This window comes from Zootoca vivipara, chromosome 3 (genome assembly GCF_963506605.1).
Source record: "Zootoca vivipara chromosome 3, rZooViv1.1, whole genome shotgun sequence".
NCBI lineage: Eukaryota > Metazoa > Chordata > Lepidosauria > Squamata > Lacertidae > Zootoca > Zootoca vivipara.
In genome coordinates, this window is record NC_083278.1 from 70,768,597 (window position 1) to 70,793,953 (window position 25,357).

Consider the following 25,357-nt stretch of genomic DNA (forward strand, 5'->3'; position numbering starts at 1 on the left):
AGTCTTTTTATGATCTACCATGGCTCTTCATTATGTCTATCTACCCAATCTAAAAAGCCAGTTTCCAACTTTTCATTGCACTGTAGCATTACCAAAAAATAGAATTCAGAATAGTGCTGTCTAAATAGAAACAGGCATCATTTTTTTAAATTGCTGTCCTTGGTGACCACTTCAGGTTTAGCCTCCTGTACCCTTTTGAAGCTACGAACATGAGTTTGACCAAGCTGTAGGAGGCAGTGGAAGATAGGAGTGCCTGGCGTGCTCTGGTCCATGGGATCACGAAGAGTCGGACACGACTAAATGACTAAACAACAACAACACCCTTTCCCTTTGCATGTCAATTAATGGTTGTCATACAATTTTATGATAAAGCATTGTATTTAGGACTGGAAAAATTTTTGACGAGAGCTCCTTCTTCCCAACATTGGGTACTCAGCCTTCATTGACAGAGATTCCACAGGGGGATCTTTCTGCAGAGGGCCCAAGTAGCCTTTACAATACGTATGCAGAAGTTCTTTGTGTGTGTGCATGCAACTTAGCTGTTGAAACAACAGGCATTTTGGGTAGTTCTTAAGACATTCAAATTAGAACCTTTGCTCATAACTCTGCATTGTATATACAGTCGTACCTCGGGTTACGAACTCGATCCGTTCCAGGTTGCAGTTCGTAACCCAAAAAGGTTGCAAACTGAGCGCCATTTTTGCGCATGCGCGGAACACACACGCGCCGAAAACACTTCCGGGGTGCGGAGTTCGTAACCCGAACTGTTCGCAACCCGAGCGGTTCGTAACCCGAGGTACGACTGTATAAACATAAAACTTTATAACAGTGCTTCAGACAATTTATAACAGTGCTTCAGACAATTTCCCAATGAAGAAAATAGAACCATAATTTTTGTGGAACTCCTTGACACAGGAGGTTAGGTTATCTCCTTTGCTGGTGTTCAGTCAACTAGAAAGTTCTTTTATAAAAAGCTTTTGACTTTTGTGGTTTTAGGGGGTTTTATAGTCTGGCTCTCTTGTGTTCTTTCTTCTTTTGCCTTTATTAACAATCTCTTATATCATATGACACATTTCATACAGCATATCTCGTATAATATATATAGTACCTCGGTTTGTGAATGCAATCTGTTCCGCGGAGGTATTCGCTCGCCGAGGCATTCGATTGCCGAAGGCATGCTTTTGCACGTGCACAGATTGCGACTGTGCATCTGACGCCGCGGAACCCGGATGTAAACACTTCCGGGTCCGCGGCGTTCGTAAACGGAGGTTTTCGTAAACAGAAGTAGGCGTAAACCGAGGTTCCACTGTATATATACATATGTATTGTACACCTTCTTGAGTAAGCATATACTGTATATAATCTGTGTAGGCAAAAACCATATAGTGTATAATTAGTATTCTGTTTACTTACATAAATTAAACTGATTTGTATTTTTACTATCTTTTGTTGTCTTATCTATTTGTTAGCATGAATTAAAGAAAGAAAAAAACTAAACAAAAAAGGTGTAGTTGAACTTCCTATCATTTCCTGGTGTATAGCCTTATTCTAGTCATGAATATACCTATCATTATTGAGTTATTCTTTGTTGTTGTTGTTGTTGTTGTTGTTTAGTTGTTTAGTCGTGTCCGACTCTTTGTGACCCCATCGACTATAGCACGCCAGGCACTCCTGTCTTCCACTGCCTCCCACAGTTTGGTCAAACTCATGTTCGTAGCTTCGAGAACACTGTCCAACCATCTCATCCTCTGTCGTCCCCTTCTCCTTGTGCCCTCAATCTTTCCCAACATCAGGGTCTTTTCCAGGGAGTCTTCTCTTCTCATGAGGTGGCCAAAGTATTGGAGCCTCAGCTTCACGATCTGTCCTTCCAGTGAGCACTCAGAGCTGATTTCCTTCAGAATGGATAGGTTTGATCTGCTTGCAGTCCATGGGACTCTCAAGAGTCTCCTCCAGCACCATAATTCAAAAGCATCAATTCTTTGGCGATCAGCCTTCTTTATGGTCCAGCTCTCACTTCCATACATCACTACTGGGAAAACCATAGCTTTAACTATACGGACCTTTGTCGGCAAGGTGATGTCTCTGCTTTTTAAGATGCTGTCTAGGTTTGTCATTGCTTTTCTCCCAAGAAGCAGGCGTCTTTTAATTTCGGGACTGCAGGAGCCCAAGAAAGTAAAATCTCTTACTGCCTCCATTTCTTCCCCTTCTATTTGCCAGGAGGTGATGGGACCAGTGGCCATGATCTTGGTTTTTTTGATGTTGAGCTTCAGACCATATTTTGTGCTCTCCCTTTTCACCCTCATTAAAAGGTTCTTTAATTCCTCCTCACTTTCTGCCATCAAGGTTGTGTCATCTGCATGTCTGAGGTTGTTGATATTTCTTTCGGCAATCTTAATTCCGGTTTGGGATTCTTCTAGTCCAGCCTTTCACATGATGAATTCTGCATATAAGTTAAATAAGCAGGGAGAAAATATACAACCTTGTCGTACTCCTTTCCCAATTTTGAACCAATCAGTTGTTCCATATCCAGTTTTAAGTGTAGCTTCTTGTCCCACATAGAGATTTTTCAGGAGACAGATGAGGTGATCAGGTACTCCAATTTCTTTAAGAACTTGCCATAGTTTGCTGTGGTCGACACAGTCAATGGCTTTTGCATAGTCAATGAAGCAGAAGATGTTTTTCTGGAACTCTCTAGCCTTCACCACGACAAGGCATTGATCCATGAAGGGGGAGTTATTCTTTATATTCCTTCTAATACAGTCTTACAACAGTTAGTGCCTTTTGACTTATTTCTCATATGTTTCACTATATAAGGGTCAATCAAATGCTGCCATACCGGTAGATGTTATACCACTGTTATAATTTTGTAAATATTTCTTATATTTATCCCTTTTTTGTACAAATACTTGTCTTGTGTTGCCTCTCAAGCTATTAGTCAGCTGTGCCATTTCTACATATTCCTGTAATGCTCAAATTTTTTGGAATATCATTGCCGAGAATGCTTAGCAGAAAAGCCTCAGGCTTTTATAGAAAGGTTAACCCATAGATTTTTTTTCAGCTCATCATAAACAAGGCACCAGAATTCTCTAAATCTTCCTACATGTCCACCACATATGATACATGTCTCCATTGCTTTCCCCACATTTCCAACAGTTGTTTGCTATGTTTTTGTACATCTTTGAGAGCTTTGATGGGGTTAGATACCACCTATATTGCATCTTTAACATGTTTTCTTTAATGTTATATATAACATGCCGTAAACTTCATAGTTGTTTTCCAGAGGGAAAACCTCTGGCTCTCTTGTGTTCAGTTCTGGGATGTTTTGTTGTGGTGGCAGTTTTTAAAAATGAAATATCATTGCTATGTTGTTGGTGTATTGTTTTAGCTGTTTTGGGCATCTCTATTCAGAGAGGAAATGTGAGTTATAAATTATAAATGTTCAGCTTTTGCCACACCTTTTCTGTTGTGGAATGCTCTCCCCTGAGAGTCTTATGTGCCTAGATCTATTCTTGCCTTTTAGAAAGTAGATGAAGACTAGGGCATAGAGCCAATGAGTCTTCCTGCATTTGCGTATCTGAATTTGGTTTAGTGAACTGCAGGGAGAGAGATCAAGAGAAAGTATGTGCTTCGTTTCTGAAGAGCTGCTCACATGCCACCTCCTTTTCTCTCTGGCCCATGAAAAAATGTTGGAATTCCTAACTTGAATGGGGTGGTGAGGGCTAGTGGGAGGGATTGCTGTTAGTACTGCACTGTAAAGCAGCACAGTATAAATGATGATTTCTCTTTTTACTCCTGGAAGTATGTGGGGTATGTGGTGAGCAAATGGGGTAGGTTATGGAGTGAGAAAATCAGATGAGTAGATAGGAAGGTTCATTTCTTGATTATTGTTTTTGCAGGGCTAACCAGTCTGTTTTTTACATACAATTTATGAGTGGCTCCCATATTTATTTTTTTAGTTAGTTCTCACTTTGACTCTCCAGGTTTCACAAGTCTTAGGAGGATTTCTGCCCCTTCCCCTCTTCTGTGCTCCTTCCCCTGGCTAGGGAACTACTCCTCAGTGGAAGGGGGCATATATGTGAGTGCATGTCTTGTTTCTGAGCTGCTGAGTTAGCACTTATGCATTAGTTTTGCACTGTGGAGGTTTCCAGTGTACCCTAGCAAGTAAGACCTAGAGATTCCTGTCATGGCTTTTAGTACGTTATTGTTGCTTAGTGTTTGGATGTTCACAAGATGCTTGTGGATTTAAGTAGGATATCATTATCTTAGTTACAATAAACATTCCTGTGAAACAATGAAAGTCGTATGTTGTGCATGTATATGAACTATCTCGCATTCCCTTTATCAGATAATTCCCTAGAACAGGGGTGTCAAACTCAAATTCATCGGGGGCCGCATCAGCAGTTTGGTCACCCTCAAAGGGCCAGTTGCGTCTGTAGGACTATGTGTCCACTCTTTATTATCATAAATTATTGTCACTGCATTCAATTATTACTGTTTTTTGTAATAATGTAAGCTCATTCCCGCCCCCACGCGGATCACATTCCTGCGTCGTGGCGCGTGTGTGGGAGGGGATGTAAACGAGGGAAATTTGAACAAAAGGTGGGGATCGACGGCTTCCGGGGGGGGGCGCAACTAAACCTTCGGCAGGAAGGAGAAAGCCACTGCTGGGATTAAAAACCTGCAGATGGAAAGAGGGCTTCCCTCTCCCGCCCTGCGCACACCCAAACCCCGCTAGGCTGGATGCCACACGCTGCAACCCACCCCATGCTTTGGAGAGGGGCAGGAACATGCAGTGCAACGCCAACTCCCTGCTTTGCTTTTGCATCCTCCTTCCTCAGCGCCAGAGTCCCTTCCGCTCGCGCTGAGGGAGGGCAGCGGATTTCCCGAGGAGGAAGGCGGCGGCAGCCCCAGCAGACGTGCATCTTCGCCTCAGAGCTGCTCTTCCGCCCACCCGCGCTGTTGTCGTCTTCGCCGCCGCCTCTCCCTACAGGGACTGCAGGCAGAGGAGGCTTGAAACCCCCCCCCAAAAAAAATTCCCCTCCCACCTACTCAAACCTCGAGGCGACTCCATCTGGAGCCCTACATCACGAGGGGCTGAGAGGAGGAGGCGGCAGAGCGGGAAGAGCAGGAACCCGTGCCGTCGTCGTCGCCTCCCTCCCGGCCGCCCCCCGGGGAGCAGCTCCGCCGGAACTGAGAAGCCAAAGGGCGGCTCGGGGGTGGGGGGCAGAGCAAAAGCCAGGCACCCTCCCGAGTGTCTATGAGGAGAAACGGGGGAAGAGGGAAGGGAAACCCGGCTCCATCAAGAGAGCGGCTGTTGCGCTTCGCCTACTTCCCCCTCAGGCTCACTCCGCGTCCCTTTCGCCCGCTCGCTCGCCCACCTCCCGGATGCAGCCGAGGAGAGGAAGGGAAGCGGCGGGCGGCGGCTCCCCATTGCCGCCTCACTCGCTCTCAGAGACAACAGCAAAGCCCGCCAAAAAAAAAATCCAGCACTGCTCTGTCCCGGCACCAACTTTGCCGGTGGCACCTGTAGGGCTTTCCTACCTCCTCGGCGGGCTTCCTCCTCCTCCTCCTCCTGCATCTCACTTCCCCGTCTGGCCGCTGTTCCACCGCCTCCCTCAGCCTCATTCAAAATTGAAATTCCCTGGCCAAGGCCGTCAGCGCGGCTCCAGCGCCCCGGCCTCCGCCTGCAGCCCCACCCCCGGTTTTGACCCTCGGCCAATCGCAGGCTCCAGAACTACTGTCAGCGGCTATTGTCGTTGTCGGCTACGCGGGCCACATGACGAGGTCTGGCGGGCCGGATTAGGCCCCCGGGCCTTGTGTTTGACACCCGTGCCCTAGAATTTCACATGGCAACTACTTTAATAACTTGTCTTGAATTTAGGGCTCTAAAGGTTAAAGCTAGCACTTTGAATTGAGCCCAGAAGTGGACTGGGACCCAGTGCAGATGATGAAGCACTGGTGTAATGGGATGATATTGATCATGCTCAAATAATCTGGCCACCTTAATTTGGACCAACTGAAGAGATTCTGGACTGTTTTCAGAGGCAGACCCACACATTATAGTAATCAAACTGGGAGGTTACAAGAATTGGGTGAACTCCAGCAAGCCTTTATTTGTCCATGTAGGGTCACCGTTGTTACATCACCCCAAGTTGATAAATGCATAGTGCATTAATTTAAGAATGCAGCTATTGTAGAGCATGTACCTTGGCTGTCTGAAGACGATAGACTGCTTTGTGAGGGTAATGTTCCTTTAAGATATGAGCTAGAAAGAACCACCTGAAATATACTAGAAGTGAAGGGATGTTGCCAGTAGCAGTCAGAGTGTGTGAGAGAACAACCCAGAATGTTAACTAAGATGGACTGCTATTGTACTAAAGCATGTAAGAAGTTTCCAGCATTGCTGAATAATGCAGGGATTTATTTTCATAACTACAATTTTTTTGCTGGACATTTTAAATATTTTAGGATACATAATTTTGAAAATATAAAAAATAACCCAGCTGCATTTGCCTGAAATTGTTTCTCCTTTCTGTACTTACTCATGGTTTATGAAGCTTAGGGTGATCATCATACAATTAACCAATTGTAATAAAACCTGAAGCAGTGGTGCAGTTAATACACTGTGTTTAAACACCAGTCTATAAAGTCTATATACACCTTGTGTATTGTTTTCAAATAATTCAGATTTCATTCGTGAGATTCTATAGTACAGACTCCAGTTGAGTCTCCCTTGGGGGCTGGAGGTGGATTCCATAAGTAGGGATCATCACCAAGAAGGCCCTTTCTCTGTTTGCCGTCACCTCATGTCACGTGGGGAAACCTGAGAAAAAGAGCCTCTGATGAAAATCTCAAGGTAAAGGCAGATATAGAATCATAGAGTTGGAAGAGACCACAAGGGCCATCCAGTCCAACCCCCTGCCAAGCAGGAAACACCATCAAAGCATTCTTGACATATATGGCAGAAGACGCAATTTGGAACTATTATGATACAGATCATCCAATTGTGGAGTCTTAATGTGATGCATTCACCATGATAAATGTTGTTTTAGGATCAGTAAACATGCTATTCATGAAAAGTGCTAAAATTTAAAACATTGCAGTAGTCAAGCTTCAAATGCAGATCACTTGGAGTTATTTGTTTAAACTGTTTCTGATATAGAACTAAGCATATTTAAAATCAAAGTACTCCAGTTTATATAGGTGTATGGGTATGGACAAGAGTTATCTGCTATGGCAGTTACCTGCTATTTCTAGTTGTGGGAAAAGTAAACATAAGAGACTATTTCCTCCGCTCATACACTTCTCTTTCATAGAATGTGTTGAATATGTAAGAATAACTTGGTGTATTGGAGAGGCAAAATAATTGATAAATGTATAGAAATAAATTATTACATGAAAAAGCAAGTGAATTGACAAAATGTCATTGATTCTATTTTATTTCATTACAGGATCTGGAATTCCATGGAGTTATGAGATTTTATTTTCAAGACAAAGCAGCTGGAAATTTTGCAACAAAATGTATCCGTGTGTCTAGCACTGCTACAACTCAGGATGTAATAGAAACACTTGCAGAGAAATTTCGGCCGGATATGCGGATGTTATCATCCCCTAAATACTCACTTTATGAAGTGCACGTCAGTGGAGGTTAGTGTATTAAGTTTGGGACTACTCAAAACTTAAAACTATATCTATATTAATTGCAGAGAGCGAGGGAGTAAAATTTGGCTTAGAAGATTAAGTAATTTCCAATTACTGCTTGGCAGTTACATTGCTTGGCAGTTTCCCTTGGCAGTTACATTGATTAGATACAACAAAATTGTCGGTTAAAATGACATATTGAAAACTTGCAACATAAAAACATAAAGTCACACACACTCACAAATTACAATATAAGAAAATTCAGATTCAAAATGTCAGACCTCAAGATTTGGCCTCAGAAAAAAAGTCTCCCATTGCCTTAATGAAGAGGAAGATCTTGCATTGGTTTTTGAAGGCTTGAAGGCTTGTTCTGAGATTATTATTTTTTAAAGAAGTGTGTCCACAATGCTGGGTTTACAGTAGTTTAGAAGGATTTTTCATTAACTGATGCCAGCTATTAGTCCACACAGTAATGATAATATGAATTAATTGTATTCTCAAGGATTAATTAATAGAATGCTTTTGAACATGGAGTGTAAATTTCAGCTGGCTCAGAATGTGGTACCGTGTTTCTCATATTATAAGACATGTCTTATATTTATTTTTTCCTCAAAAAAACACACTATGGCTTATTTTCAAGGGATGTCTTATTTTTTTCCTCCTTCTGCTGCTGCGGCCGGCATTGCTGCTGCGCCTATCACTATGTCTTATTTTCGGGGTATGGCTTATATTCCTTGAATGCTTAAAAATCCTGCTATGGCTTATTTTATGGGTATGTCTTAAAATATGAGAAACAGGGTACCTCACCTCTTAAAGACAGTTGGTATTATACACAACTACTTTCTTTCATTTGTACTGGGTACTGATTTCTCTCTAGGGCCCTGCTTGCTAGAAACAATGTGTAATCTTAATATAATCATGCAGGAAAACAGTTTCTACAGAAAGCTCAGAATTGCACATCTGAACAGAATAACCAGTCATTGTCTTGAACAACAGTAGAATGAATGTTAAGCCAAACTCTGAAACTCCTTTAATGCTCTCTTCCATTGACATATTTTTTTTTCAGGCTGTAATATACCAAGCAGTGCATGCACATATAGCATACAGACACTGCCTTTAATAATTATTTTAAAGTATTTTACTCATTTGCATATTTTTCTTTTGGAAATTAACCAAATTTTCTAGGCTGCATGTCAGGATTTGATGCTAACATTGTATACCAGTTGATAGTTAGGAACTTCATTAGGTTTTCTGGAACTGCTTGTAATAGTGTTTTTTGTGTGCATATCTACTTTTCTGTGGGTTCTGCTTATTCTTGACTGGTTGGTACTGTTAAGTGTCTACTGTTTCAGCTTTTAAGAAGCAACGTTGACATAAAATGCGTTGGGCTTCTATCTTGTTAACACTGTTTTTAATTTTTTAATAATCTGTTAGATGTTGATGTCTGGATATCTGGAGTTTGGTATCATCACTGTGTTTATGGCACTCTATTTTATTTCATTCTTGGCTGGTTTAGGAATATGAATATTGACTATGAACTAGTTTGTGTTTTGATTTGGTAGTGGATTGGATATGCCTTGGTAAACTGAAGCTGAATTGAGAGTCAGCATGGTCAAGTGCTGTTTTGTTTTATTGGTTTTAAAAACTGTTTCAGGCTTACAAATTTATCTTACCGTATATACTGGCGTATTAGACGGCTTTTGAACCCAGGAAATTTTTTTCAAAAGTTGGGGGCCCGTCTTATACGCCGGGTCCAAGAATCTGCAGTCACCGCATACGGTGGGGGGAGCTCAAAAACGGCCGCATCCCCACTGTATGCAGTGACCATATGAACGCAAAGAAGCGCGCTTGGGAGGGGGCTGCTCCCCGCCAGGGAGAATGGCTCCCTCATGGCTTTGTGACCTGGATCAGCGCAGAGATACAGTTTTGTGTATTTCATTGGTGTCAAGCTGCTGCCTCTTCTCTTTTTGTCAGCGCAAAGCAAAGGGATCTCTCCGTCTCTCTCTCTCTCTCCGCTCTCTCTTTCACTGCTGCTCAGCGTCTTTCGCTGGCTGTGTGAGCCTCCGATGTCTCTGCCCCTCTATCGCTATCCTCTCTATGGTTTCTTTCCCCCCCTTTTGCTGTCTCTGCCTCCCTCTCCCTCTCCCTCCTTTTGATCGATGTCTCTGCTTCTCTATCTCTCCTCTCTCTGGCTTCTTTCCCCTTCTCAATAACTAAGCAAGCAAGCAAACAAACAAACCACCATTTCCCCGGCTGCAGACTTGAGTGCTGGAGAAGACAGCCTCCCCTCCCCGCCAAAAAAGGGCTGGAGTACATCCCAAATTCTATATTTTAACTTGAAAAGTAAGGGGTCGTCTTATACGCCCAGTCGCCTTATACGCCAGCATATACGGTAATCTCTTACCATAAAATTTTAATCCACATTCCCCATTTCTTATAAAGATGTTCAAAATCTAACAGAACAGCCAGAATTTTAAAAAGTTATATTACATGTTCTTGAATTTAAATTGGATATTTACTAAATATGATGTTTTTGTAAGTACAGCTTGAGGGGCTACTTCTTAGTAGAAGGATGACTTTAAAAATGAAGTAATGGCTAACCTGTCAGTTTCTAGCTTTGGCTTTGTGAGCAATATTAATCTGAAATGGTAATGAGGAAATGGCTTTAATAACTGTCATTTAAAAAAATAAAAAATAGGAGCCATAGAGGAGCCCCTCCTTTCACTTATGGAAGGAGCTTTGAAATGAATAAATATTAGAATTGTCTGAGTTGCCTACTGGCACAGCTTGCCAGTGGTTCATATTCTGCTCTGATTTTAAAACAGGGCAGCTAACCAGGTATCCCCCAAATGTTATGGACTGCAACTCCCATCAGCTCCAGCCAGCATGACCAATGAATAGGAATGATGGGAGCTGATATCCACAACATATGGAAGGTACCATGTCAGCTGCCACTGCTTTGAAAGTTCTGATATGATCTTCTGCTTCAGAAGTGCAATAAATTAAAGCATGAATTAAATCTTGTTCTTTGGCTAGTAAGTTAACAGTCAATGTACTGCAATTGTTGATCTTGAAATAGTAAGTAATCACTAGTTGTGCTTTATTTCATATTTTGAAGAAGAAAGAAGATTGGATATAGACGAGAAACCTTTAGTTGTACAATTAAATTGGAACAAAGATGATCGAGAAGGAAGATTTGTACTCAAGAATGAAAATGATGCACTTTCTGCAAAGGTAAAAGAAAGCAATATTACTGTATATTTTGGACACTATTGTAAATGCATTTGAGTTTTCATAAATTGCCTTTGGGCTTGCAACAACAAATCTGGCAATGTATTGTGGGTACATATGACCGAGTTTTGGATAATCCTTCTCCATTATATTCACATCCTACAGCCTATTAGTGTGTGTCATCAGACAGTCTGCTCTGATTTATTGTCACTGCTGGGCAGCCATCAGGGATCACATCTCTGCTAGCTACTGACTTGACTGATGAGGCTAAGCAGTTGATTGCAAAATGTTTCTGGGGTATCTTCCATGGTCAACAAATTAAGTTAAAATATCATAGTTTTGCTCACAGTCAATGAATATTCAACTGACACTTGCTGAGGTGGCCAGTTGGTCAGATTACTCCAGAGGTCCTGGTTTATGCAAGTGATTTTACTCTTAAAATTTATTGCAAAGAAATTACAGTGAGCCACCATCAGTTCTGCCTATTGCTTTGGGCCAGGCTGTAAAAGAACCATGCTACGTGGAAAAGCTCTGCTAATATGTCGCCTGACTGCATCATGTTTCAAATAAAATGAAATAAGTTTTCATTTGGAAATTAATGTGGTTAGAGTTGCAGTAGATCATGATACTAAACACTGTTTGTTTCAGAAGGCTCAAAGCAATGGCCCTGAAAAACAAGAAAAAGAAGGAGTGATTCAGAACTTCAAACGAACTTTATCAAAAAAAGAAAAGAAGGAAAAAAAGAGGCGGGATAAAGAAGCATCACGGCAAGCTTTAGATGGTGATGGGCTGTTTCATGGGGATGATATGTGAGTATCAGTGCATCAAATAGTACAATGTCTAATCTGTACATAGATGAATACTTTAACTTGGGGAGACGTCTCTTAAAATATATGAATATTATACTTCCTTCAGGGTTGGTGTATACAAGTTCTCATTCAATACTGTCACATAACTTAAGGGTTATAAATTGCATCCAAAGGTAGTTTACATAATCAGAGAGACTGAGTTAACTGCTCTCTTCCAGAGCTAATGTGTGAGGGAAATGCAGATTGGCAGGCTAATGTGACCATTAATGCTTTTTCTAAAAAAAAAACAAAAAAAACATGCGGCCAAACTACACATTGTATTAGACATGCACAGGTAAACCATCAGGCTTAACCTGGTCACTTCTATTTTGGGGGAAAGTGTGCATAGGGTCCCAATCCAGAATGTGTCCCTGATCCCGGCAGTGCTTTTTACTGTAGACACCAGTAAAAGCAAAAGCAGTCGAGAAAGTGATTTTCAGCAGAAACTGGTGTGGACTCCCAATCCAGACCAGACCACCACACCAGGATAACCATGTTTGTTTCCCTACATATGAATGGGCCTGAATAACAGAGTTTTGAGATTCTCAGGAATGTCTCTTTTCATTTTGACAAAATTCCTTTATCTGGTTCTGTAAATTGCCCATTGAATGTATGCATTTCATATGCTCAAATATGACTTCTCCCAAATGGGGAGATGTAGTTTAGTGTTACTAAATGGCCTCGGTCCACCCCCATCGTTCTGCCCAGACACTGAGATCCAGTACAGAGGGCCTTCTCAGTGGTGGCGCCCGCCCTGTGGAACGCCCTCCCATCAGATGTCAAAGAGAAAAACAGTTACCAGATTTTTAGAAGACATCTGAAGGCAGCTCTGTTTAGGGAGGCTTTTAATGTTTAATAGATTATTTTATTTTATTTTTCTGTTGGAAGCCACCCAGAGTGGCTGGGGAAACCCAGCCAGATGGGCGGGGTATAAAAATATATTATTATTATTATTATTATTATTATTATTATTATTATTATTACCTCTGTTTAAAGCCTATACTTACAGCAACAAAGAAGGATGATTCTATGTAGGTTCCTTTTTCGAGGTAGTATATGTATATTTGTGTGTGTGCACGCGCACGGGCAAAAATGGAATTTGGGACCCTATGGCAAATCCATCTCAAGCTTTCTGAAGGAGGTTGGGAATATTAAATCTCCTTGATTATAATCAGTAGAGACTTTTTTCCTCTGTAGATGACAGATGCCTAACACTGTAAGCATGTCATCAATCCTCTGCTGGATAAAAAGCCTTCCTAGGATAGAAATACCCCTTTGGTTCATGGAATACTTAAGTTTGGTTCTACCCCAACATGTAGATGTTTACTACAGGGTATAGAATTGTTGGAGGTAGTGTTTTATGTAAGTTTTATGTTTCTTGTTATGTACCTTTTAAGTGATGTGCACTTGTATGCTTCAAGAGCAGGTTCATTGTTTAGGGTTGCCCCATCTTTGTTACTGGAGGCTTAGTTAGCCTTAGTAACTAGGAGTACCTTTTACCAGCTACAGCTGGTATACCTACAATAGCTGTTTTGGGACAGAAAAGCCTGACCACAGCCAGTCATGTACAGTACTGGTCACCTCAAGGCTCAATTATTGAAGTGCACTCTGTAGGGCAACTTACAGGCATCTTCTGGAAGCACCAGTTTGTGGAAACAAACTAGCTAGACTCTTGGTTCAGACTGACTATATGCTGCTAGGTCAGTTTCAAGGCTCTTGTTTTAATTTACATGATTTAACAGCTTGGATCTGGGAAGCTTTAAGGAGTACCTGACTCCCTATATCACTGGCCAGTCACTGATGTCTCAAGGGGGTCACTGTTAGTGGTCCCCCATGGCTTGTATCCATGAGGAGTGTGAATTCAGTGTTGTAGGACCAACTCTGTGGAACTCCCTCCTAGCTGAGATTAGAGAAACCACTTTCCCCTTTTTGTTGAACTTGCAGCTCCTAGTAAAGACCTTTTTATTTCAGCAGTCATTTTAAGTATGTTAGAGTTAACTGAATAATATTTAATGTTTCAGTGGATCTGAAGAAGTGTGCATGCATATGAAAGCTCATGCCAATGACAAACTTAGTTGGTCTCTAAGGTGCTACTGGAAGGAATTTTTTATTATTATTTATTGTACAGTAAGGTTATAAGGATTCAGCCTGTCTTAGACTATAGTGTTAGGCGGTATAAAAATTGCTGAAATAAATAAGCTATTTCATTATTGCCTTAAATTACTATTGGCAGTGAGAATTCTCGCCTTGCAGCAGAGGTCTACAAAGATATGCCTGAGACCAGTTTCACACGAACAATATCTAATCCAGAGGTGGTAATGAAACGACGGAGACAGCAAAAGCTAGAAAAGAGAATGCAAGAGTTCCGGAGCTCTGATGGCAGACCAGATTCAGGTGGTAATTTAGAATAAATCAATAATATTCATTGGATGGGTGGAACTTACAGAATGTGTGCTGACTTCCATTAGTCTTCCTGGGGACACTTCAGGGGCTTTTGAAGTATAAATACATAAAATACCGAAGTTCCTTCTTTTTGCTGTTTTAGTGGATACTGAAAATCAATTCAAGTGCTTAGGTTGTGTGACTTACATTTCATTATATTTTTAATTTAAGTTACAAATTATGTATTTTTCAGGTGGTACATTGAGGATTTATGCAGACAGTTTGAAACCAAATATACCATACAAGACAATCCTGCTATCTACCACAGATACAGCAGACTTTGCAGTTATTGAAGCACTGGAGAAGTATGGTCTCGAAAAGGAAAACCCCAAGGACTACTGTATTGCTCGTGTGAGTAAATAAAATAGTTCTTGAAATAATCCTGTTGCTTGGGTTTTTTAAATGATGATGTTGTGGTGGGGAGATTCCCCACTCAGCTTATTTATAATTTATTGTCTGTATCAACATGATAACTTGGTTCCTCAGGTTCTTCAGACCTTAGGGTTGGTATGGTTGGGCAGTAATCTTAGTTTTAGTATCATATAACTTTATGATCCTGCCAAGTGATTTTATCTGTTGAGTTCTTGGCTGTCTTGGTTGGCATCTTGCCCTGAAGAAAGTAGCAAAAATTAGTGAAAGCTAACAGTGCTGAATAATGTTCTTGATCTGTTTTTAAAGCAAACTAAGGTTTTGACTAAAAGGCCTAAAGTTCCAACCAGATGCCCACACAGTCTCAGACAGCTGTTATTGTTAGCACATGCTGACATTCAACTGTAATACCATGAGCAAAAGTGGTATATTCCTGTTGACTGACATGGATAGACGTGTCTGTGGGCTTTATTTTGACGGTTGATTAAAGTTGTTACCTAACTCATTGCAGTATGGGCAAAAGCTAAAATGGGTGGTCAAGAGGAACTCTTGTTACAATCTGAGAAAATTCTAAGATTGAATCCATGAAGTACCTTACATACTATGAACAAAATTTATCAAACTTCTGAAAACATAGTACAAAAATTCCTGAGTATGGATTGACTTTTTTCACCACATCATTGGCAGATATCTCTTTAAAGGTTTGTGTATGTAGCCAATTATTTTTCACTGTCAGTACCATTTTTTCTGAAGTGTCTGGTTTTCCCATCTAGAAGGTGCTCTGAATTGTAGCAGTACAGTCCTCTGTGTTAAAAGTTGCAAGGGCTGTTTCGTTCCTATAAGAAGCCTGAATTTAGGCCTGTAGGTACTGGAGCTAGGGTTTTCCTTGATATTGATCTCGACTATGGCAGGAAAGAGGCAGGTTTGCTGTCTAGCAAAAGTCTGAATTATTGCCTTTACTAAGTGAAGGCAGAAGGAAGATAGGATGCCTATCGTGTAGCAGAAGGAAAATGCACATGTAAAAACTAATTTCTCTGTAACCTTGTGTAATCTGAAGTGAGGTGACCAGTGTTAGGGTCTTCTGTATTGTGGTCACTTGGGTGCTGATTTCCTTTCCATGTTAACGGTAGTTAGTAAGATCTTTTAATTTTATGGTTCGATTTATTACTTGGTAGTAGAATTTATATACTGTATATCTAGCCAAATCTTAGATTTGTGGAAGCATATTATTGTATTTGTGTACATCTTTTTCTGGCATATTGAAGCAGAAGTCATAATATAAAGTTATTTGTGTCATTCCTAAATTGTCAGCCATAGTCTCCCCCACACCTTCTTGATCACAATACACAACTTGGCAGATATTTCAGAGTTTGGTCTTGTTTAAATGTAAACATAAAACCATGGTTTTCTGTTCTGAGAATATATCACAGCAAGCCTGGGCATTCAGTCCTTCTTTCTTGTGATAGGGAGGAAGGCATTGAGAGCTTTTGCATTTGAATAAGTCACCCTTCCCCATTACTCCTGAAATTGGTGAACTATGATTGTACAAAGGGTCATGTGAGCCCAAGGTTTCTGCAGGCTTGTTCCCACAACAGAAAAACCATGATTTCCCATTATGGCTGAACAGGGCCACTGTGATACTATCCTACCAGCCGTGATGCAGGCATAAAATTTCACTACCTGCTTTGTAATATCAGAGTCATAAAACTTGAAAGGATGCATTCTTACTACCTTTTGGTTGAGCAGTGAGCACACGTAATATAATAATAATAATAAATTTTATTTGTATTCCGCCCTCCCAAATAATATGGCATGGTGTACTTTGTACCAACAGAATTATGTACTGCTTACGTTTGGAGAAAGGAAATGAGAGGGTGGTTTGGCCTCTGAATGTTTATCCTTGGGTAACTGCTCTGTTCAAACTCATAATTTATCTTTTCTGTAGGTCATGCTTCCTCCTGGTGCTCAACATTCTGATGATAAAGGTGCTAAGGAATCTATTCTTGATGATGATGAGTGCCCACTTCAGATATTCAGGGAATGGCCAAGTGACAAAGGTAATTTTAGTTGTTCATAATATGTAATAAAACCCAATGGTCACATACTGGCAAGGCACTGTGAACAAGCCAGGAGGAGGAGTGGGTTATTAGCCTTAAACCTAAAACACTTGCACTTTGTTTCTCCCCTTGGACATGGATGAGTCCTTGTTGTCTGGTCCTGTTATTGTTTGCCTCAGTGTCTGAATGATCAGACTATTGCTTGTATGATCTTGTTAATCAGGATTTGAAACAATTGTTTGTTGACAGGCAGTCCTCATGCACGAGGGGAGAAAGGAGTCATGAGCCCAAGGCTCGTCCAGGTATATTCATGAAGCACCAAACAATGGCTAATGGAGAGTCATAAAACTTGGCTTACATTGCAGAAGTTAACTGCTTCCACTTTGCTCCTTTCTGCTCACCTGGGAGGAAACAAACCATGATCTCTGGCTTAGCATTACATTTGAGATCATGGTTTGTTTTGCTCCAACAATCCATTTTTTTGTACCCAAGGCTTTGTATCCAGTAGTGTTGCTCAGTGAATGGTGAGGCTTCAGTCAGCAGGATGCAAAGGAAAGCAGGGTTGTTGTTTTTCTGTGTTCCTCTCTCCCACCCCTGGGCTGCAAAGACTTGTTATTAGCTTACTGATTGTGGTTTGTTTAGAATGAAAAGGCTATCCATTCAAATATAATATATGATCTAATGTACTCTAGAGCAGTGTTTCTCAACCAGTGTGCCTCCAGATGTTTTGGGACTACAACTCCCATCATTCCTGACCACTGGTCTTGCTAGCTAGGGATGATGGGAGTTGTAGTCCCAAAACATCTGGAGGCACACTGGTTGAGAAACACTGCTCTAGAGCACTGGATTCTGGAGAACAGTAATAAGTTATGTTGAAAATATTTTAGTTCTTTAATCCTCATATTTAATCCTAATTTTCAATTCGATCATTATGTTTAGGAGAGCACAGTCAAATCTGTATAGTTAATAATATACAATATGAATTTAATTTATTTATACCTTAAGGACAGGAGAGACCTCAGATGTTTTGTTTGTGGTTTTGTGTTTAGGGATACTGGTCTTTCAGTTGAAAAGGCGACCACCTGATTATGTTCCAAAGAAGTTGAAGAAACAATTTGATGGAAAGCCATTAAAGGGGAAGGAAAGAGTTGACGGGTCTGGTTATGGCTCTTCCCTTCCTCCAGAGAAGCTACCTTATCTGGTTGAACTAAGTCCCGGTAAGAATTTCTATTACAATAATGGTCATCCATTTTTTGAATCACTTGCTTTCAGGTCAACCCTGATGGACTCTAATACTTTAGAGTTCACTATCCTCCATTTATTGTGCTTTATGGAATAGAATTGGTAGGGATGGGTTATTTTGATTGCAGTTTCCAACCGAAGTTTTAAGGTTTCTGGATCATTAGTCAAGGGTACTTTTGGATAAGTTGGATAAAGCAGCTTCATCAGATGGTTTTTGAAGGAAAAAAAGGCTATGTTTGATATAGTCATCCATGAAATCACTGAGGTAACAAAAAACACATAATAGCAAAGAAAATAACAGACTTATATTTCAATATTCCATTTGAATATAACTTTATAGATTTTCATTTTTGAAGTGTTTTGTTTCAAATTGTATAAATAGATACAACATTAAAGATAAATGTATATGAAGATAGATTCGCACCACGGAAAAAAGGTTTGCACAAGGATTCACATGGTGCTGTATTAAGTAGCTTCTGTGTTGGAGCTCAGGCTTCTGCTTCCGTAACAACATCTTTTGGCTTTTGTTTCACATTTCTTACACAACACTTTAGAGTGAGGTAAACATTTCTGGGAGGGGTTGAGATTTTGACTCTCATGTTTTTATTGCCTGCTTAATATGTTATTGATGCTGTGCTTTTATTAATGTGGTATTTTATTATATAGCATTTGTATTTTATGAGTTTTTATGATGTATTTGCCCTGAGACCAGATGATAAAGGGCAGGGCGAAAATAAGATGAATAAGTTAAACAGAATAGTCCTTCCCAGAGTGGAGTGCACCTTTTACATAAATTTGGCCATATTGTATCTAAACTGTTGTTTTTAGTAATGGGAGCATAGGAAGCTGCCTTATACAGTGGTACCTCGGTTTAAGAACAGTCCTGTTTATGAACGATTCAGTTTACAAACTCTGCAAAACCTAAAGTAGTGTTCTGGTTTGAGAACTTTACCTCGGTCTAAGAACGGAATCCGAACGGTGGAAGAGCACCAGCGGTGGGAGGCCTCATTAGGGAAAGCGCGCCTCAGTTTAAGAACGGTTTCGGTTTAAGAACGGATTACCGGAACAGATTAAGTTTGTAAACCAAGGTACCATTGTTTTTTGTCAGTCCAATGGTCAATATAGCTCAGAAATGTCTCCATTGACTGGCAGCAGCTCTGCAAGGTTTCGGATCAGGAATTTCCCCCCAGCACTACCTGGAAATGCCAGGGATTGAACCTGGGACCCTCTGCATGCAAAGCAGGTGCTCAACCACTGGTGCTACAGTGCTTCCTATATATTACAGCCCTTCTTATAAGCTACTGTCCTCCTTTGTCTTATTTCTACCAGCTGCTCACACTGTTCTCACAGATGCCAATATCTGTGAAAGAAAATCTCTAACCAGTATTTGGAAAAAAATAGCTTTTAATAGCATTTATAGGCAAATGCTTCATATTAAGGAATGCTGCAAGTTCCCCCCATGTTTTTTAGGAATATGAACAGCAAAAGCCAAGCTCCTCCACCCTTTCACTCTCACCTTTGCACCCCCACAAGTCTAAAAGCCACAAGAAGCATGGGGTTCCTTATGATCAAGGTATAAACTTATACGACCTTGCAAATATAGAATTGGCAACAGAGAGGTGCAGAGGGCAGAAAAGTATTTGACTTAGAAAGCTGATACTATTTGATTTAAGGATTTCCAAATTTAAAATTGGAGGGACAAATGCACCCCTTATATTTTGTATTAGTAATAATTGCTGGTTAGAACAAGCCTTATTAGAAGGAGGGAAGCCCAGTACAGTGATGCATTCACAGTGTTAATAGACAGCTACTTCTAAAGGCAGGTAGTTCTGTTGCATCTGTGCATCAGGAGTGATTGATCCAGTTGCATCAAATGCAGAGATGTGGCAGAATCACTTGCTGTGGTGGAGGATGAATTGCAAGGAGATAAAGCCAAAACAATGAATCCTGAAGGCAGCCCTGTTTAGGGAAGCTTTTAATGTTTAATAGATTATTGTATTTTAATGTTCTGTTGGAAGCTGCCCAGAGTGGCTGGGGAAACCCAGCCAGATGGGTGGGGTATAAATAAATTATTATTTATTTATTTATTTATTTATTTGGACAGACTTTTTGTGGGTTGAGTAGTTTAGGTTCATGTAATTTAATTAATTCCTGGTGAACACAGTAGTTGTTCTCTTGCACTTAGGGCTTATTGTTGCATGAGAGCCAGTGTTGCATCATGAATAGTGTTGTTGTTAGACCTGGGTTCACATCCTTGTTCAGGCATAAGTCTCTTTAGGTAAAGGTAAAGGGACTCCTGACCATTAGGTCCAGTCGTGACTGTCTCTGGGGTTGCAGCGCTCATCTCGCATTATTGGCTGAGGGAGCCTGCGTACAGCTTCCAGGTCATGTGGCCAGCATAACTAATCTGCTTCTGGCAGCACACGGAAACACTGCTTACCTTCCCGCTGGAGCAGTACCTATTTCTCTACTTGCACTTTGATGTGCTTTCGAACTGCTATACTCTTGAGATCATCATCTTCTGATGCCCCTCTTAAGGGGAGGGGAGGGGAGGTGGGTGGGTGGGTTAGTTATTGAGTGGGTGCTATTCATTGGTGTCACCCTGCATGTGGAATGCTCTCCCTAGGGAGACTTGCCTGGTTCCTATTCTGATAATTTTTCAGCACTATGCAAATATTTTTATTTCCTTTTCAATTCTCACCTGTACTGTTTTGTGCTGCTTTTACCTGCTGCTTTTTGCTGTTTTATCATGTGATTTATTTGTAAGCCAACCTGAAAATATTATTATTGAGGGTGGCATGTCAGTATATATAAACCGCAGGTGGAAAATATATTCTGGGTTTACAGTGTGGAAAACAAAGCACACATAAATGTCTGCAGTGATGTGTCAATGGTTTTCCAGTGTAGGAATTGGGACTAGTAGAATTTTGGAGTCTCACCACCTATCAACCATGTATGCAAATGTTCCGTTGCAGAACTGAATTCAGGTTATGCAGAAGGATGAAATCAGAAAATACTGAAACCAGCCTCTGTCATTGTAAACAGTTCTGGTTTGGAGTTCTAGATTGTAGCTTGAATTTTATGATAATATGAAATGTGATCTTTATACTTGGAGTTATTTGTTATGTGGCTTTTGTGTCATAAGTAAAGGGGCCCCTGACCATCAGGTTCAGTCGTGTCCGACTCTGGGGTTGTGGCGCTCATCTCGCTCTGTAGGCCGAGGGAGCCGGCGTTTGTCCGCAGACAGCTTCTGGGTCATGTGGCCAGCATGACAAAGCCACTTCTGGCGAACCAGAGCAGCGCACGGAAACGCTGTTTACCTTCCCGCCAGAGCGGGCCCTATTTATCTACTTGCACTTTGATGTGCTTTCGAACTGCTAGGTGGGCAGGAGCTGGGACCGAGCAATGGGAGCTCACCCCGTTGCAGGGATTCGAACCGCCAACCTTCTGATCAGCAAGCCCTAGACTCTGTGGTTTAACCCACAGCGCCACCTGGGTCCCTTGTGTCATCAGTAGAACACGGTAAATACAACAAAAGTAGTACCACTGTTCTAATCCTTTAAGAATATGTGTCAAGTGTATTCTGATTTTCATATAGTTTGCCTCCACTTGGGAACCATAGGGAGCAGTTCTTTATCCTTTGAAAACAAGTTTTGCTCCATCCTCCTGTCTGTGAATTTTATTATACATACAGTATAGACTTCTTCCTAAAAGAGGATTTTTTTTCTTGTGGTTCTTTCACTATTATTCACTTTCATTTGTCTGATATTAAGGTATGGGAGAGGAGGGTTGAGGCAGTCATAGTGTTTCCAACAAGAACTCTTCTTACCAGAAGGAATATGCAGTTTTGAATGTGCAAGATACTGAAGGCTGTTGCTTCATTTGCACTATCTTTCATATGGGGATAATACGTGTGGAGGTTTTGTACAGCAACCAGTTATCATGTGGGGTGCCCAGTTCATATATGGCAACAAAATAAAACTTAACCTCCAGCATATGTGATAGTGCACATGATTGTATTTGCACACAGATTGTCTGGATGTAGGGAAAATATCTCACATGACAACATATTGGGAGACTGCTACTCTGCCATTTAATTCCAGCTTTACTTAATATTTGAAAGCAGGGTTGTGAGTGGATGTACCTTGGCATCATATTCTGTGCGTTTGTAATGGGTATGATGGTACCCCAGTACATCCACCTATGTGAATGAATGGAAGACACAATATTTTCTTAAATTAAAATGGAAGTCATATGAATTAAGGTTTTAGTTTGTATACAGCTATTGATGGCCTTTCCACTTTGCTTGGTGATTTTTCTGTGCTTTCTTCTAGCAGCTTGCTGCCAACTACTTAACAATCGTATTAATCCATCCACAACACCAATGTCTCTATATTCTGTGCAGTATTTAAAGTTGAAAGCGTTAAAAGCACTTCATCCTTTTAAATTGAGTAAGTGTTGTTGGCTTACAGTTTCACTCTTTCCTATCTTTTCTTTTCTCTGCTCTCCTCCGCATGTTCTGCATGGTATCTGTTCTGCTGATGCTGCCTTCACCTGGGTCCTGTGCATGTGTTTTCTAATCCCAGGGAGAAGGAATCACTTTGCCTACTTCAACTATCACACTTATGAAGGTAATGCTGTTATTTAATACTGTTCTTTCTCACTAGTCACTAAAATCTGTGCTAGCAAAAAAGGCTTTTGTCAATTTTGAAAACAGATCTTGCATTTTTCTTAATAAACAGAAGCTCAGATCTAACCCTTTCTAGTGTTTAGCTTCAGGTGTGGAGGAAAGGAATAATTCAAAATTAAACTTTTTTTTTCTAAAAAAAATCCCTAGTATGCTCTAAACACTATCATCTGGAGGCCACATATATCAATATTAGAAAATTTTGTAAAATTTGGGTACTTGCGAGGGTTTGGGATCACACATCTCAGTTCAATTTCTACATGCACATGTACCATCCACTGAGAAAATTGACAGTTTATAATCTGGGACTGGATAGCATGGACTGGATTCAGCTTCCAGGAGGCTGTCTTCTCCCAAATAGATGGATGAGCATTGTTAAAAATCCTCTGATCAAGGTTATACACATGTAGCAGCCCATTACTGCATATTCATGCAGTTGGCTTGTGGCCAATAACTTGAACAATATGCTTTACATTTCTAGTTGCAATTAGAAACCTCTTTCACAAATCAGAAGATGACATTGTTTTTCTTTCACTACCTAGAGTTTTAGTTTGATCAAGAGGCAGTGTATGTGTGTGTGTAGAGAATGAACACGATTTCTTTTGTAACAGTTGTTAATGAAAAATGTTTATGAATCCTTTGTTTCCCAGTTATGTTGGTAGCTAATCTGTTTTTGTTTTTTGCAAAAGAGAAACAATGGCAATATACTTGGTTAAACATGGTGTTTGAAATATAATAGTGTTGCTTCTCTTCTGAAATATCACCCATTTCTGTAAGTTGGCTGTCAGCTGCAGTGTTTTCATAAACTTGTTCTGTGGGCTGGGGGCGGGGAAAGAATGTATTTGTGTACCAGCAGAAAATGTAAACTCTTAGGCTTAATCTCAGTTAAAGCAGCAGACTGTTTTCTTGCTGCTACTAAGATATTCAATCCATTATGAAGAATATTTAATGCCTGTTCTGTCAATTCTTGCTTTTTAAAACCACTTTTAAAATAATGCATGAATCCTTTTTGGTGGTACAGGAAAAGCCCTAAAGCTCTTGGGTTCTCTTAAGTAGGTCACATAATTTTATATACATCTTTATAATGTGGAATTGTCAAGAGTTGTCTGTAGTTTCCAAGATGTCATTGCATTGGCAGTTCTATTAAGCTTTAATTCATGAGTGGGCAATTTACGCCCCCCCCCCTGTATCGTTGGGCTCCCAGCTCACATTGCGTCCAACCAGCCTGTCACAAGTTTCCCCAGCCCTTATTTAGGTCATCTGTTTATAAGTAAAAATAAGAAAGCTACTGATAGTTCTCAGTTATTGTTGAGCTAGTAAAGATCTTGCAGTAGATAATTCCTCTTCAGGTCAGATGTCAGGGCTATGACAGTTGTTACTTCTGGAGAGAAGGCTCATTTCTGGCTCTGCTTTTGTCCAGGAAGCAAGGCGCCTGCTATTCCTTAGCCTCTGTCTGGGAGCATAGCCCACTTTTCAAATTTTATTTATTAACAACATTTCTAGCCATAATATAAAGCCGTCAGGGAGGCTTACAATAAATAAGAAATAAAATATTAAATGAAAAATAAAAGGAACTTGAATATATAAAAAAAGAAACTCGCCAGAACCCCAAAGTTAGAAATGCAGATTTAAAAACTGAGAGGGCCAGCATATATAAAGGCCTAGGTGAACAGAGAGGTCTTTACCTGGTGTCTAAAAACCATAAGGATGGTACCAAGTGGAGGTTTCTGGGAAGGCTGTTGGAAAGGGAGTGAAAGAGACAAAGGGGAACCACTATGGTAAGTGACTCTAGATCTTGTAACACTCATCTTGTTGAGCATAGGGATGGGCTTCCCACAGCCAGACCTGCAGGACTGCTGGAGATAACAATTGGGTGCAGACAAACACATGGTCATGGTGAAGGAAATGCTCTGCTTCATTTCATTGGGTTAATAAAATAGGTTGTACAGTAGTGCTTCTTGAAAATGCAAGGCCTGCAGAAGAGGAAGCTTTTATCTACTTTTAATGCCATCATCTAGCCTTTTTTTTAAGTAGAATGGCCAGAGTAGTAGAATGAGGTGCTAGTGTATGGGAGGTATGCCTCTCCCATGTCCCTCTCTAGTTTCCACTTTACTGGTTGTGCTGGGGGAAGGGGTGTATGTTTGTATGTCTAGGTTGCCAATGAGAGGTGCATCTGCTGTGTGAACAGGTCAGCATGTGTTGCCATCAGTTATAGGGCTGGTGTCAGGTATCTGCATGGTTGGACATTGCTTAAGGTCCACATCCCAGCAGAAGGCCCACTGGCAAGAGTCCCCTGGACCTCCTGCTCCTCTTCACCACTGCACCCTGCTTATTCAGCTGCTGCTTGCTTTTCTGCACAGTGCATACTGAGGTCTTCTCCATTAAGACAGTTATTGTTAACTTTTACCTTTCTCCATAGTCTGCGGTGGTGCTGTAGAACCTCATGGTCTACAGAGGTTCTACTGGGTTCACAGATCTTTGGAAGGGCCTCAACAAACTAGCCAGAGTGGCAGATTCACCTGTGGATCTGCTCCATGAATTTGTCTATTCCTCTTTTAAAGCCATCCATGTTGGTGACCATCACTACCTCCTGGAGGAACAAGCATCATAGTTTGACTATGCGCTGCATGAAGAAATGCTTTTTAATATGTCCTAAGTCTTCCAACATTCAGCTTGTTTGGATGTTAGAATCATAGAATTGTCAAGTTGGAAGGGACCCTGAGAATCATCTAAAACCCCCTGCAATGCAGAAACATGCAGCTGTCCCACATGGGGATTGAACCTGGCACCTTGGCGTTACCAGCACCATCCTCTACCCAACTGAGCTAGTATTATGAGAG

At 40.8% G+C, this 25,357-nt stretch overlaps 1 protein-coding gene across 6 annotated transcripts in view; it reads left to right on the forward strand.

Annotated features, from left to right (window-relative positions):
• The window catches only part of AFDN (afadin, adherens junction formation factor), a 91,154-nt gene that overhangs the window by 14,632 nt on the left and 51,165 nt on the right, over positions 1 to 25,357 (forward strand). For 3 of the 6 annotated variants that reach the window (XM_035108552.2, XM_035108553.2, XM_035108556.2), the window contains exons 2-9: positions 7,452 to 7,647; positions 10,763 to 10,875; positions 11,521 to 11,681; positions 13,954 to 14,114; positions 14,356 to 14,513; positions 16,477 to 16,588; positions 17,638 to 17,805; positions 22,417 to 22,461. In XM_035108552.2, the coding sequence (XP_034964443.2) occupies positions 7,452 to 7,647; positions 10,763 to 10,875; positions 11,521 to 11,681; positions 13,954 to 14,114; positions 14,356 to 14,513; positions 16,477 to 16,588; positions 17,638 to 17,805; positions 22,417 to 22,461 (1,114 nt within the window). Of the gene's footprint in view, positions 1 to 7,451; positions 7,648 to 10,759; positions 10,876 to 11,520; positions 11,682 to 13,953; positions 14,115 to 14,355; positions 14,514 to 16,476; positions 16,589 to 17,637; positions 17,806 to 22,416; positions 22,462 to 25,357 lie in introns of all 6 variants that reach the window. The other 3 variants (XM_035108557.2, XM_060272824.1, XM_035108561.2) reach the window with 3 other exon arrangements.